Here is a 15,796-nt window from a genome sequence, read left to right on the forward strand (position 1 = left end):
AAACCTAACTTCGTTGGAACAGGGAACAAGGAGATGGTGTGTGTGTGCCTCTGTGTGTGTTCATTTGCATATGCAAATGTCTGCCCACAACAATGATAGCAGAAAAGGCCACTGAGCCGCCAGGTGCTCAGTGCTCACACTACAGAGAGTGTGACAGGGACAGAAACAGAGCAGGTTGTTGGCTGTACCACAGTCCCAGCGTGTGAGTTCTGAACTGAGAGAAAGGCAATTCTGGTCCCTTCCTCTCTTCAGTAAATGAATTTTCTGGGAAGGTCAGCGTAGATAAAAACCACAGCAAAGCTGAGAGTGTGTCTCAGTGGGTAGGGCCCTGGGTACCATGTCCAGCACACCTATAATTCCAGCCCTGGGGAGGCAAGAGGGCCAGAAATGTAAGGTTATCCTCCACTAAGATGGGGACAAGGACAGTCTGGGCTACATGAGACTCAGGCTCAAAAACGACAAGAACAAAAGAGAAACCTCATAACCTAGGCTTGAAAAGTGTAAGGCAACTTGTCACCACATGGAGGGCCTGTCACCACCAATACAAGGAAAGGTTTGCTTTGAGGTTCAGGTCCATCTGGTGTCTTCCAGGTCACCTGGAATCCCAGCTTCTGCTCACTGCTGCACATGCCATCTCTGCCGTCATAGGACATCCTCACAGATTTCCAGAACATTTAGCTAGGATCCTGGGCTCAACTCTGAGGGACAGCCAGCCCTGCGTGGATTGCTTGGCTGTTAGCAGCTAGTAGCTGACTGGTGGCTTGTTTACAGGGCCACTGCCAGGGTCCCTTCTCCATCCCCAAACCTCCTCAGTTAATTAGTCCTGGGAGTCAACAGGCCTGGAAAGCACCAGGGAAGGGCGCCAGCACAGCCAGCAGCCCTGACACAAGCCACTGTGGGTGTGCTGTGTGCACTAGCCAGCTAGGGGATGGCGCTGCTCCCAGGTGTGTGTGCTGACAGCAGCTAGGAGGGTGGGGACCCTTAGAAATGGTCTACAAGAGGTGAAAGTAACAAGGGCCTTTCTCGGGAGCACAGTGTCGCCGAGTAGCTTAGTTTCTGAGAACTGACTTTCTCACTTGAGAAGGGAAAGATTCTAAAATCACTTCTCTTTCTTCCTCCCCTCCATGTTGCACCCTCTGCCACTGTGTGGACCTCTCACTCTCCTGCCTCAGAGAGAGGCCACATAGAAAAGGAAGCTCATTATTGCTGGCCTTGAAGTAGGGTATGACGGTTTACACCTGGCATCCCAGCCCCTGGGCAGTGTACAAAGAAGGATGGAAAGCTCAGGACTAGCCTAGGTCACATAATTAGTTCTGGGCCAGCCTGGGCTAAACGGCAAGACCCTGTCTCAAGAAGAAGGAAAAGAATGAAACAAACAAATTGCTGGCTTTTGACAACTTCTAGGTGCTGTGTCCTCTGGATTTCACTTTCAAAACTGAGTGACGGTTTTCTTTTGGGGGCTGGAGAGATGGCTCAGTGGTTAAGAGCGCTGGTTGCTCTTCCAGAGTTTGGTTCCCAGCATCCACAAGCAGATCACAACCACTTGTGACCCCGGGTCCTAGAGATTTGCCGAGGCCTTCTTCTGGCCTCACAGGGCGCAGGCACACACATATGCACACCACACACACACCACACGCAGACACTCCACAGAACACACAAAACCCACAGACCACACACACACACACACCACAGACCACACACATACACAAACCACAGACCACACACACACCACACACACATGCCTCTCACATACACCACACACCACAGACCACACACCACAGACCACACACACCACACACACACATGCCACGCATACATACACCACACACACACACACACACACACACACACACACAGACACACAGACACACACACAGACACACAGACATATCACACACACAGAGTCTCAATTTTTTTCCTTGTGTTGTTTATTTATGCAGCCAAGCTGATGACAAAGTGGCTATGTGGGATTTCTAGCCTTCCCTGCCACAGGCAGATGAAAGCAGAGAGCACCCTGGCTTACCCAGGGCCACCCAGCAGTGAGGGGCAGGACTGGAGCCTGGCACCCTGCCACAGACTCAGCTTCTCTTTCTTGCGGCAGAAATAGCTGTTTGGTGCCCGTTTTTTACCAGACAAGTTTCAAAAGAGGCTTCTGGGAAACAAGCAGTAGAGCAGGTGTGTTGGGAACGCCAGTGCTTATTTGACACTCGGGGTGTGGAGCCACCCAGCCACCCCGCCACTGATGATGGGCCTGTCTGCCTCCAGCGGTACAGACCAGCGCTGGCAGCGGCCTGTATTTAACTCCTCTTCCCAAGATCCACAGTGGAGGCTGGAGAGTGGATTCCCCACACCACATCAGGCTGAGGGGTCACAGTGAGACTGAGGGGCTTGCACAAGATCATCGTGCATTTCCCACTTTCTCAGATTCTGTTTTTTAATTAGGGTATTTTATTCATTATACTTTTGTTCATTATAGAGTTTAATAGTGTGCGTGCGTGCGTGCGTGCGTGCGTGCGTGCGTGTGTACACATCAAACTAAGACCTCTCACATGCTAGGTAAGCCTGGTACTACTGATCCAAATCCCTTGCATTTTTTGTGTGTGTTAAGTCTTATAAAGACAGGATCTCTTGTGGCCTAGGCTGGCCTGGCATTTGCTTTGTATCCTGCCACCTGCCACCGCATCCCGGGTCCTGGGATTTCAGGCGTAGGTTGCCACCCCCAGTGTATGTGACGCTAGAGCCTGAACCCAGAGCTTCATGCATGCTGGCCCAGCACTTTAGCAACTACATTTACATGGAACTTTGTTGTTGTTGTTGTTCTTAGTGTTACACCAAGCACCATGGAACACACCTGAAATCCCAGCCCTTGGGAGGCTGAAACAGGAGATTTGAAAACTTAGGTTCAACCTGAGTTCCTGAGACCTTGTCTCCAAAGCAGAAAGATCACCTTTAAAATATCTGGAGCGTTCCCCTGGTGGGGAGTGGTTTGATTAAGACTGTTTTGAACTTGTGTGATGGTTGATGGCAGGTGACAGGGACTTGTGGACAACATTACTTAGAATTTTGAATCCTGGATTTTTGTTTTTGTTTTTGTTTTCATTCAGGCTTCTGAAGTATGGTGTGGCCTCACAGCCTAACAATTTGGCCTGGGCTGTTGTCCTCGAGGCAGAGGCCTGTGATCCCAACTGTCTGGAAGCTGCAGACAGGAGGATCACAGTTAAAGACCAGACCAGTTTAGTGAGACCATTAAAACAAAAATTAAAAAAAAAAACAGCAAAAACAAAAAAGAGAGGAAAAGGCCTGCTTTAGGGACTGAAGATAAATGTAGTTGGTACAGTGCTTGCCTGGTGTATGCAAGGCTCTGGAGTGTTGAACTCTAGGAAGGGGATGAGAAAAAAGAAGAGAAAGCTCTGGGTGGGGCACCCCACATCATCACAGGTACTTTGGGAAGCAGCTGGCCTCTGCTGGGAAGTTTGGTAGTTTCAGCAGTGGAGTTTTTGTTTGTTTGTTTTTTGTTGTTGTTGTTGTTGTTGTTTTTATTTGAGGCAGGATTTCTCTGTGTAGCCCTGGCTGTCCTGGAACTCACTCTGTAGCCCAGGCTGGCTTTGAACTCACAGAGATCGACTACCTCTACCTCCTGAATGCTGAGATTAAAGGTGTGTGCCGCCGCCACCACCACCAGACCTGTAGCAATGGGGTTTTGGCTTCAAACATTTCAACTTCTCAGGGCATAGCACCATCATGAACTGAGGTTTGGGGCATTACTCCAAAATTTGTGCCCTTAACTTTTTCACTGTACTTCCAACCCAAATGCCATGTATCAGCTTGTCATGTCTCCTCCACTCTTTGATCTGCAGTGTCCTCTTCTATAAGATTGGGGTGCTGGTGGTCCCCCCCTTACTGGGACTTTGCTCCATTCTGTTTTGTATTTCTCTTTTGTTTTGATTTTGAGTTTTTGGAGACAGGGTTTCTCTGTGTAATCCTGACTGTCCTGGACTCACTTTGTAGACCAGGCTGGCCTCGAACTCACAGCGATCCACCTGCCTCTGCCTCCTGAATACTGGGCTTAAAGGCGTGCGCCACCACACCCAGCTCAGCTCAGTTCTGGATACCACCAAGGGATAGAGAGATCTATCTGGTGCACTGTTGGCACAGGGACGAGGTTGTGACTTCATGACTCAGGGCCACACGTGTTTCATGGGATGGTTTTGGTTCTAGTATGCACCACTGAAAGCCACTATGAGCCGCCATCACCCCTTTGTCAGTACCATGGCAACCAGAAACAGCTGCTCTCCCCCATGTTTCTAAAATTCCTCCCAGGGGACAGTGCCACCACCACTGGGATAGATCATAGTGTTTTGAGTCACACAGCCTGGGCACAAAGCCAGTTTGTCACTTAGCTGTGTGACCTTGGGCACGTTGATTAACCTCTCTGGGCCCTGTGTTTTCCTCTTAATATCTACAGGGGTGATTTTAGCATCTTCTGCCGTCCTGTGGCACCCTCACCTCCCTCCCTCCTTCTGTGATGACTGTCGCTGTCATTACTGTTGTATGCTCAAAGGCAGTGAGCTCTTGTGGGAGCTGAGCTTGCTTGTAATGATTTAGGGGAGGGAGGGACACGCAGGTAGCAAGTAGAAGGTGTCGTAAGAGGAGAAAGACTTGACCCGTAACCATGCGGACTTCAGCTGAACTACATTTGCTCAAACTGACCTCCAAGTGACAATTCTCCTGCCTCAGCCTCCTCAGTGCTGGGGGCAATGGTGTGCTCCACCAGGCCTGGCTTCATTCATTCACATAATTTAATGTATTGGAGTGTTTTCACACATACACACACACCATAAATATGTGTGTATACTTACATATGTTTATAGCTATGTTTATAATAGCCTTCTATTGAGTTCTATTGAGAAGCAGGGGAATCAGGCCACCCTATGGACGCCTCCAGGCCCTCAAAGAGCTAGTGAGGGCTGCCTGCCCTTTCTGGTAGTTCACACCCAGCCTGGCCCAGCCCTGTGCACTTCCCACTTGGTCCCTGCACAACAGAGAGGTCAGGCCCTCTGGCAGAAAAGAGAGGACAGTCCCACTCCTTGGTCTCTGAAAAGAAATATGACAGGAAGCCACTTGGACCTGCCCTGTCCAAGGCAGGAGGACTTGAAGACTCAGTGGGTCTGCACCCGGCAGGGAGGCCTGGCTAGGGATGGAATACAACGCCTCACCTCTGTATGATGAGCACTGTGCCACTCAGCCCAGCCCCAGCCCCACAGGCACCATTGGCTCAGTCCTGGCACCACCTGGGAAGGCAGAACCAGGATGTACTCCCGTGCTTAGGGAAAAGGCTACAGGAAGCCCATTGCCCAGCTAAGCAGAGAACCAGGGGCCTAGCCTAACTCTCTGTTGCCTACAAATAGCAGAGCAGGGCCAAGCGTGTGTGTCCTCCATCCCCAGCTCCAGGCCCGACCCTGTGAGCTCCCTCCAGGTCCTTCCTCTCAGCCGACTCCCAGCCTCAGACTGCAGAAGCGACAAAGAAAGTGTAGGCTGAGAAGGAGCCTTGTGCACAGAAATCTAAGGTCTGTCCTTTCATTCTCCTGTTATGCCAGCACACAGTAGGCGCTCAGTCTGTGCCATCTGTTGTCAGGGAGCTGGGCAGCATTTACACTCTAAAGGCAGAGTGTGTGCGTTCTCTGTAGCCTGGACGGCCCAGCATGTGTCCTCTGAAGGAAGAGGCTGGGGACAGCCAAAGGGTGACATTGCTCATGTGAGAATCCTGCCGGGGCCAAGGCTGAAACCTTGTGTGCCGAGATGAGACTGGGGGTCCTATGAGGGGTTCAGGAAAAGCTGGGGACAGGATATGGGAAGCACTCCGCTGGCTCAGATGTGCTCTGCCGCAGAAGAACTGGGGGGTCACTTTGCCCACAGCAGCTGGCACGGGGCCTCAGAGATTGAAGGATCAATAAGAAATTGCTAGAAAGAAGTGAAGATAAGGCAGGGATGGCAGAAGAGGGCGCCGGATCCCCTGGAACTGGAGCTGCTGAGCCATCTTGCCAGCACCCAGAGTGTGACGTAGTTTGGTGTGTGTGTGAAATGCTCAGAACAGAGCGTAGCACAGAGTGTGTGGGTGCTCGGTGAACATTATTTATCCTGTCCACAGAGTGGAAGGTCATAGAACGGACTTGTGTGACTATGGGACTGGTAATGAACCCCACCCCCCACCCCCCCTCTACCACCCCTCCCCCGATATTCCTCCCCGGGGCTGCAGACAGCTTTGTGGTCTTCCTTCAGACACCTGCTTCACCATTAGTCTGTTTTTCATGACTGTAACAAAATCCCTGGGGCAAGGCGCTTTATTTAGCTCACAGTGTCACAGGTTGGGAATTGGAACAGCAGAGAGCAGGCTCTGGTGAGGGCCTCTTGGCTGCTAGGCTTTCTGGCAGGTGGCACTGCAGTGGCTGGCAGAGGAAAGATCACATGGCCAGCAGAGGGCTAGAAATTGGGGAGCCAGAGGCTGGGGGAAAAAGAAGGGTTTGGAGCCTGGGCTGGAGGGCCAGTCATAGAAACAATCCTCTCACCACGGTTAATTTAAGAATCTTAAAAACCGCTTTTCCCCTGCCACCGCCGAGTTGCGCAGAGGCGGAGGCTCGGGTGTGCTCAAGATTCGGCCTCACCCGTAATCCATCGCCATGGCCGAGGAAGGCATTGCTGCTGGAGGTGTAATGGACGTCAACACTGCTCTTCAAGAGATGCTGAAGACCACCCTCATCCACGATGGCCTAGCACGTGGCCTACGCAAAGCTGCCAAAGCCTTAGACAAGCGCCAGGCCCACCTTTGTGTGCTGGCATCCAACTGCGATGAGCCCATGTACGTCAAGCTGGTGGAAGCGCTGTGTGCTGAGCACCAGATCAACCTGATTAAGGTTGATGACAACAAGAAACTGGGGGGATGGGTAGGCCTCTGTAAGATCGATCGAGAGGGGAAGCCACGGAAAGTGCTTGGTTGCAGTTGTGTAGTGGTTAAGGACTATGGCAAAGAATCTCAGGCCAAGGATGTCATCGAGGAGTACTTCAAATGCAAGAAATGAATAAATAAATTTTTTGCTCAAAAAAAAAAAAAAGAATCTTAAAAACCACCTGGTGTGGTGGTGCATACCTTTAATCCCAGCACTCAAGAGGCAGAGGCAAGTGGATATTCATAAGTTCGAGGCCAGCCTGGTCTACAAAGTGAGTCTAGGACAGCCAGGGCTATTACACAGAGAAACCTTGTCTTAACTGCCCCCAACCCCAAAAGAGTCCCAAGACCTAAGACTCCGCCACATACCAACCCCGTAAAGATACCATCACCTCAACCTTGCCACATTGAGAGTCACCTTCCCCAGCCTAAGAACCCTGGGGGTCAGAGGGCATCCAGTCCATAGCAGCTCCTCAGAGAAGCCCCTGGTCATCACAGGGAGCAGCTCCATCACCCGCCCCCCCCCTTGCCAACCATCTTCTTGCCTTTGTAGCTCTGAAGTGATGTGTGAGTGGTCTGTTCCTGCAAGGTATGTCTGCTTCTCCTGCCCAGAATATCACACACACACACACCACACACACACACACACACACACACACACACACACCACACCACACCACACACACACACACACACACACACACACCACACACACACACACCACACACACACCACACATACACCACACACACACACACAACACACACACACACACAACACACATACACACACACACACACCACACATACACCACACACCACACACACACCACAACACACACACATACACACCACACACACACACACATACACCACACACACACACACACACACCACACATACAACACACACACCACACACACACACACCACACACACACACACCACACACACACACACATACAACACACACACACCACACACATACACACACACACCACACACACACACACACACACCACACACACACACACACACCACACACACACACACACACACACACACACACCACACATACACCACACACACACACACACACATACACTCACTCCGACACATAGAAACACACTCACTCACACATGCACACAGGGTGTCTGTTCTCTCTTGTGTCCTCCAGCTATGGGATGGCACCAGGAGCATAATTATTTGCTGAAGAAGTAAGTGAGTGGATGAATTAATAAATGGCCTGACACCTTCCCTGAAACCGTGCACTTGACACCCAACAAGGAGGAGCTTGGTGCAGAGGTGCCGGGGTAGATTTGGGGAGCAGGCCCTCATGGTCCTTTGGGCCCTCCAGTCAAGGGTAGGCTAAAGCCAGCAGGGTGTCTGCTCAGTCTGGGTAACCTAGGTGGGATTCGTGCAAACACCATGTCTGAGAGGGACCAGAGCATATGTGACAGGCCACCCTCCGACTCCAGTCTCTTCCTTTTCTGGGCTAGCCTCAACACCTTCAAGACACTACACCCAGGGCTGTGAGCATGGCTCTGTCTTCTTTGTCTGCATTTATTAGACATCTGATGTGTACTGGACATGATACCGTGTCTCTCTTGGTCCTTCACCATGACCTTGTGGTGCTCACTCACTTATTTTGAAGGGTTTTTTTTTAAGATTTTATTTATTTATTATATATGAGTGCTGTATTTGCACGTACACGTGCATGCCAGAGGAGGGCATTATATCACATTGTAGATGATTGCGAGCCACCATGTGGTTGCCGGAATTGAACTCAGGACCCTCTGGAAGAGCAGACAGTGCTCTTAACCGCTGAGCCATCTCTCCAGCTCCCATTATTTTTGAAGTTTTGGTTCATCGGTAGTTACTAAGCGCCTACTGTGTGCTGAGAACGTGGGGACAAAGATGGGACAAGAAGCTCACATCTTTCACGAAGCTTGTAGAGAGGCAGGTAGGAGATGCAAGAAGCAGCACATCTTAAATGACCTTCTGTAAGGAAAGCAGCTGAGGAGAAGGGAGGCCTGCGGAGCAGCCTGGGTCTCTGCGCCTACCCTGGTGATGGGCAGGTGACCTATGGCTGCTTGGAGGGAGCTTAGCTGTCTGTAAGAAAGAGAGAGATGGGCTATCGTCCCCATAAATGTTTGTCAAAGACCGAATAACTTCACATTTTGTCCAAAAGTCCCCACAGCTCCCTGTTGCTGGCAGGGTCTCTCAGACAGTCTGCAGTGCAAGCCACTGTCACACCATCCCTGTCTCAGGAAATACCACCTCTCCTGGTGGCTCAGGACCAAACCTGCGGAGCCACTGATTGGCTCGTCTCTCCCACGCAGTACAGATCCGCCCCATCAGCAATTTGCTTGGCCCCAGCTCCAGCTTATGCCTTGAATTTAGCTTCTGAGTTCATAGCAGCCACCATCTCCTTCCTGAACACCTGCTACAGCCTCTTCGCTCAGCTTGTTTCTTCCACCTTAGCCTTCCCACAGGCTGTCTTTAAATGCAGGGAGTGGGAGTCGGGTGTCAGAACCTAAATCTTCATTAGGGCCACACTACTCGTTACTAGCTTGACGAGGAGCCCTCCGCGGCTTCCTGGGTTCTCAGAATGCTTCTCACTGGGTCTGTGAGGACTGCCTCCCTGACAGCGCTCACCTTCCACCCTAGCTCCAGGCCCAGTGCTCTCCTTACTCTTTCTCTCTCTTGTGCAGCAATCTCTCCCAACCTCAGGACCTTTGCTCTTGCTGCCATCTTGTCCTTGAAACTTTCTGGCCCCTTTGATTGCTCACAAATTGCCTCCACAGAGCGGCCCTGCAAGCCGTATGAGTTCAAGTCCCCACCATTTTGTTTATTGTCGTCTGTGTGTGTGTGGGGGGGGGGGGGGCGGGGCTTGGCATGTAAGAGGGCAGAGAGATGGCCGGTGTGACCAGAGGGGGTGAAGCTGTGGCTAAGAGGAGGGGACCTGGGGGGCCAGCCAGGCTAGTGCAGGCAGGACCAAGTGAGCCTCTGTGCGTTCCGACTTTATTTGAGAGCCACAGGAAGCCGCTGCGCGCTCTAAGGAGTGGCCAGACCTAGTATGCACTTGTCAGGGCCGTGGTGGTGGGACAGTAAGCACCTCCAAAAGAAAGAGTCTTTGATTCCATCTGGAAAAAGCACTTCAAAACTTCCCGAGGAGGTGACATTTCCTCCCATGTGAGCTGCAAAGGAAAGGACTCCGGGACCAGGCCAGGGGTCAGCAGACAGGACGGCACCGAGCCTCTGTTACTTCCTCTTCGCAACAAGGAAAAGTGAAGCCAGTTGGGACCAAAGAAGGATGGGAGGAGCCGATAAAAGCTGCAGGCGCCGCTTGTCCTGTGGACTGCGCACAGCAGTGGGCTCTGAGTCCTTCGCCTGAGGTCTCTGAGTAACTGGGTGCCTACTGCCTCAATGGGGCCACCCGTCAGATAGGTGGACAGTCCCATGATGGCACTTTGTGGCTGCGATACCTCCAGCCATCATATCACGATGGAGAAAAAAATCTAAACGCCAGGCATGGTGGTGCACGCCTGTAATCCCAGCACTCGGGAGGCAGAGGCAGACGGATCGCTGTGAGTTTGAGGCCAGCCTGGTCTACAAAGAGCATCCAGGCCAGCCAAGGCTACACAGAGAAACCCTGTCTCAAAAAAAGAATCCAGAAAGAGGAAGAAATCTAAAGAGATTTCTGCAAACCCTCCCAACCCTTCCACTCCTGTGTTATTTATTGGCCAAACATATGGGTACCCATCTAGAGGCAAGGAAGGCTGGGAAATGTAATCTTTAAACTGAGTATCTGTTAGGCAGTTGAAAATTGGTATTTTCTGTTGGTATGAAAGTATAGCACCTGGGCACTTGCTATCTGCAGCACCTGGCTCTCCTCCAGTGGCCCAGGGCCCACCAGGAGCTCACCCCTGAGACACAGCAAATGAGGGAGAGTTCCGGGAGCAGAGGCTCAAGCTCAGAGCATTACAGCCAGGGTTCCCGCAGCGTCTTTTCCCTTCCCTGGGCAGTAACGCAGCCCTGCAGGATTGTGACTCAGCCTCCCTGTCCATGTTCATTCTGAGGGTTTGCACTCTGCTGCCCACGGTATCATGTCCCATGGGCACAGCTGGACATTGCTGGCTTCTCTCAAAGGACAAAACTGGTGGCGCTTTCTGGGGTGTCTCCTTGCACTGCACCTCTGCTGTAAGTGGTCTTGTCGGCCTAGCTGCACTCAGTGTAGGGAGACCCTCTGCCCCTTACCTATTTCTCCCTCCCCTTCCCCTGACCCAAACACACTTGCCCGGTAGCTTCCCACCCCAGGGCCTTTGTACCTGCTGTTCCATCACCTGGAATGCTTCCCTTGGTCCAGCCTACCCTTAGCCTTCAAGCCTGGGCCTAGATGTCACCTTTGCGAGGGGCCCCCAGCCACCCTAGGCAAAGCCAAACCACCTAGCAATCACCTTTTTCCCACAGGCCCGCTTTACCCTCCATTATCGTGCCAAGCCATCCTGTTTTGCTATTGGTCACTGTGTCCCTCTCTCTGCATGGCCTTTGGCTCCCCTACACTCAGGTTTCTGCCTGAATTGTTCGCTGTTGGGTCTCTAGGACTAGAGATGTGGCATGTCAATGAGTGAGTAAGCAAGCTAGTGGATGGATGGGTAGATGGGGGGGTAGATGGATGGATGGATGGATGGATGGATGGATGGATGGGTGGGTGGGTGGATAGATGGATGGATGAGTAGATGGATAGGTGGATGGATGAGACAGTGAGTGAATGAGCGAGTAAAAGACTGAATGAGTTGTTATAAACACCTAAACCACTATTTGAGGTAACAGTCATGCACACCAGGCAAGCATCATCAATTGAGCCACACCGCAACTCAATGTACAGGATCTTAATCAACGTGTTCACTGCCCCCCTTATGCTGGACTTAGGTCACCATTCGTTTCCAGACATCATTGATTCTATGCGCAAGGCCCTGGATTCGATCCCCTGCAGTGCTAAAATGGTTTCGTTCTTTCCACCTTCTCATTTTAAATGTGTGAAGGAGGACAGAAGTCAGACTCTGCTCAGGCCTGTCATCGGAGCCAGACCAGAAGCTGAGGCAGGAGGATCATAAGTTCAAGGCCAGCCCGCACAACTTAGTCTACCGACACGTCCTCCACTGTGTACAGGCAGAGAGAGGCTTTGCGCTGGGGTGAGAGCCCCTGGATCTCTTAGTCACGGGGGAAGGGAGCAGCGCCGGAGGCCCGTAAGACTTAAAACGGGTGTTGCAAGAGCAAGGCCAGAGACATGAGGACACTTGCTTGAGATGCCCAGCTGTAATTAGAAGGCAAGCCTTCCCGCTCCTCACCTGCCCGTTTTTGTGTGACTCCTTAGTGAGACCAGACAGTAATGTGAAAAAGTGCTGCTGCTCCACCAGCCAGCTTTTCATGTCTGTAGACATCTGCCTGCAGTGAAGATGGCCCTCCTAAAGCTCGTGTTGTAGCTTGAGCCATTAGCCACACAGTCGTGTGTCCTGTCCCCCCACCCCCGTTACCCCCCAGCATCTCTCCTGACCCACAGGGCGCACTTTCAGCTCTAGGCCACCGTGGATTCTCAGGGACCACTCTCCATATCCCCCATCCCTCCACACCGGGGGACAGAGGCACCAGTTTGAGGCTGTAGAACCTGTGGACTCCATCCTGCGTAGCCAGCCACACACCTCTTGTTTGTATTACCAGTGCCTCTCTACAGCGGGCACAGCCCGCGCCATTTGTCAATGTGGACTGACAGTCCCCCTGGCTGCTCATGCCCTCAGCAGGTCTAAGGGACTGGCAGTCACCCAGCCGGAAGGGCAGAGTCCCTGGCTTTCGCTTTCAGAAAGGAACCTTAGGAATACCTCCTCCTCCCCCTCCCCCTCCCCCTCCCTCTCCCCCTCCCCCTCCCCCTCCCCCTCCCCTGTGAGGACCAGGGTCTGCTTCCCTCTCACAAGGTCGCTTAGGAGACAAGAGGGAAATGATGCCCCTGACCTCCACAGAGAACCTCTTCCATCTGAACATCCATGCTACATATCTTAAATTATATTTTATTGTGTGTGTGGATGTGGGCACACCACACTGTGCATGTGTGTGCGCGCCACGGTGTGTGCCAGTGTGCATGTGTCTGGGGCACTGTGTGCATGCGCGTGTGTGGGCTACAGTGCGCATGTGGAGGTCAGAGGACAACTTGTGGGAATCTGTTATCTCCTTTTACCATGTGGATGCCACGATAGAGCCCCAGTCGCCAGGCTTTGCAGCCAGCACCTTTCCTCAGTGAGCCATCTTGCTGACCCAATGCCAGGCTTTTGTTTGTTTGATTGTTTTGTGGTGCCAGGGCTTGAACTGAGGACCTCAAATATGCTAGGCAGGCATCCACCACTGATATGCATTTCTAGCCCTGATCTATATTCTGTGAAATGGGGGTTTTGTGTGGCCTAGGCTGGCCACAAACTGTGAGGCAGCGATGGCTTTGAACTTTTCTTCACTGGGATGACAAGAGCCCCACCACTGCTGGTTTATGCGGTGCTGAAGGTGGAGCCCAGGGCTCTGTGCTAGATCAGCACTCTACCCACTGAGCCACATCCAGACCACTCATTCATTCATTCATTCATTCATTCATTCCAATGGGGTCTTGTGTCCCAGGCTGCCCTGGAACTAGCAATTCTCCTACGTTAAACCGAGTGCTGGGATGACAGGCATGTGCCACCATGCCCATCTTTGTCCTGTGCAGCTTTGCTGAGGTCTACCTCAGGCCCTGAAGACTCACTTTTGAAACTCAGCCCTTACCCACAAACTGGAAAGTGTCTATGGAAAACATTGCTGCTGAAATACCCTGTGGGCATTTTTCTAAGAGAAGGGAAGCCTATGCCTCTGGGGACAATTGGGGTAGCTTCCCTGAGGAGGTGACCTCCAGCTGAATCACAGATGAGAAGCAGGCAGCTAGCAGAATGGAGGGGAAAATATTCCAGGCACGAGGGACAGTGTGGGAAAAGGCACTGAGGCAGGAAGGACCATAGAGACTCTGTAGTCTAGGCCTAGGAAAGCCTGAGATAAAAGAGCAGGGCAGGGTGGGACAGATGCTTCTGGGTCTACAAACCAAGTTCCTGTGGCTAGAGATCCCAAACACTGTGGCTTAAACCAGACAGATCAAGAGCTGGCAGGCTTCTGTGTAAAGGTCAGTCTAGCGCTGGTGTTGACCTCAGCACCCAGCCAGCAAGAGAGAGAAAAGTGCCTATCACTGCTCAAACCTGATCACAGGACCACATCTTAGCTGCAAAGGAAGCTGGGGAATGCAGTCTCTATCCTAGATGGTCCATGCTCAGCAACAGAAGAAGGGAAGAATAAGCACTGAGGTGTGTGGCCTTTACGGCAACACTGAGGGGGCAAGAGGGACATCTGTTTGCAGTGGTACCAGTGGAGCAATGGTGGTTTGGGACAGGGTGGTGGCTGTACTGGTGGAGACGAAGAGTCTAAATCTAGAGATGCCTGTGAACAGGAATTGGCCAGATGTGAATATGGGACAAAATAAGGCAGGATGGTAGGGCGTGCCCTCCCCCTCCCCACCCTCCATTCCCCCCCCCCAATCTCTGCCTCTGTAATTCCATGCAGATCTCTGGGACATTTTTTTTTTACACATAGTAGCGGGTCTATTAATAGCTATTCTCATTGTCATGGCACTGGGTAGGCCCAGGGCTGCAAAAGCATGTGGCTGTGAAGGCCTAAGGTGAGATGCAAAGGTCCTGAGGCACTGGGAGCCTGCCTCTGACAAGGGCTAGCTGCTCCTTACCACCACCTAGTGTCCACCCCTGGAAGTACAGGTTGGCAGTGCCTCTCTGATGTGCTGAGGGAATCCAAGCATCTGGATTTTTATATGAAATCTCCCAATTTAACCAGATGTGGAGGTGCATGCCTGTGATTCCCAGCTCTAAGGAGAATCTCAAATTCAAGGCTAGCCTGATCTATACAGTGAGTCCCAGGCCAGCCGAGACTACACAGTTGAGACGCTGTCTCAAACAAAAACTCCCAATTTGAAACATGATCAACTGAGGAAAACGAATGTCCTTGCCTACGGGCTCTGGCTGGCTGGGGGCCCCTGGGCAGATTCTTGCACCCCTGTCCACTTATGACAGCTTCTCTTGCCCAGGCCCGTGTGATCGCCAACATCCCCTGCCACTCCAGCCTGCAGCCTCTCCTTCAGCCCTTGCAGCAGGCAGGGAGAGGACAGCCCCTCTGGCTGCTCCCAATCCCTTAATCGGATCTGCTCCAGTGACCCTCCCAATTAAAACTCCCTGATGTAATCCCTCTCTACACACCCCCCCCTTAAAGCTCAGGAAGCGGAAGGACCATAAAAGGAGCCCCTTCCTGCGTCCTTGAACACTTCTTGGGGAGCCTCACAGGCTGAGACCACATCCCAGACCCACCACCCACAGGCTGAGTGACCCAGAGAGGCCGAGGCTGCCTCTTCTCCCGAAGCTGGGGTTCTTCCCCCTCCCCCCTCCCCCCCCCCCCGCCTCAGCTTTGTGCACCCACTCTGCCAGGCACCCACTTGGGAGCTGGGGACACCAGGAAGGAGACAGGGCCCACCTTTGCTCCTTGGCTGACTTGGGTGTGTCTCTGTCTGCCCCCACCTCTCTTTCTCACCGATGCTACACTACTTAGTGTTCAATGGCGGCTGGCAGTAGCAGAGGGTTCCAGAACGTCATTTGCAAGAAGCAAGCCCCTAGCTAGCATCTGGCTTCTCAGCCACCTGTGACCGCCCTCCCCACCCCCACCCCCACCCCCACCCCCGACTCCCAAGAGGCCAAGGCAGGAGGAGGATCCTGAGTTTGAGTCCC

The 15,796-nt window shown here is 52.3% G+C and overlaps 2 protein-coding genes across 3 annotated transcripts in view; both read left to right on the top strand.

Moving 5' to 3' along the window:
* KCNB1 (potassium voltage-gated channel subfamily B member 1) overlaps window positions 1-15,796 on the top strand; it is a 94,882-nt gene that overhangs the window by 62,258 nt on the left and 16,828 nt on the right. The window lies entirely within an intron of this gene.
* On the top strand, window positions 6,599-7,112 carry LOC311594955 (small ribosomal subunit protein eS12-like). The gene has a single exon (XM_084777206.1). It carries the CDS (start codon window positions 6,678-6,680, stop codon window positions 7,074-7,076), a length of 399 nt encoding a protein of 132 aa, XP_084633332.1. The 5' UTR covers window positions 6,599-6,677; the 3' UTR covers window positions 7,077-7,112.

This window comes from Acomys minous (assembly GCF_964271855.1).
Source record: "Acomys minous genome assembly, chromosome: 3".
In the NCBI taxonomy this organism is placed as follows: Eukaryota; Metazoa; Chordata; class Mammalia; order Rodentia; family Muridae; genus Acomys; species Acomys minous.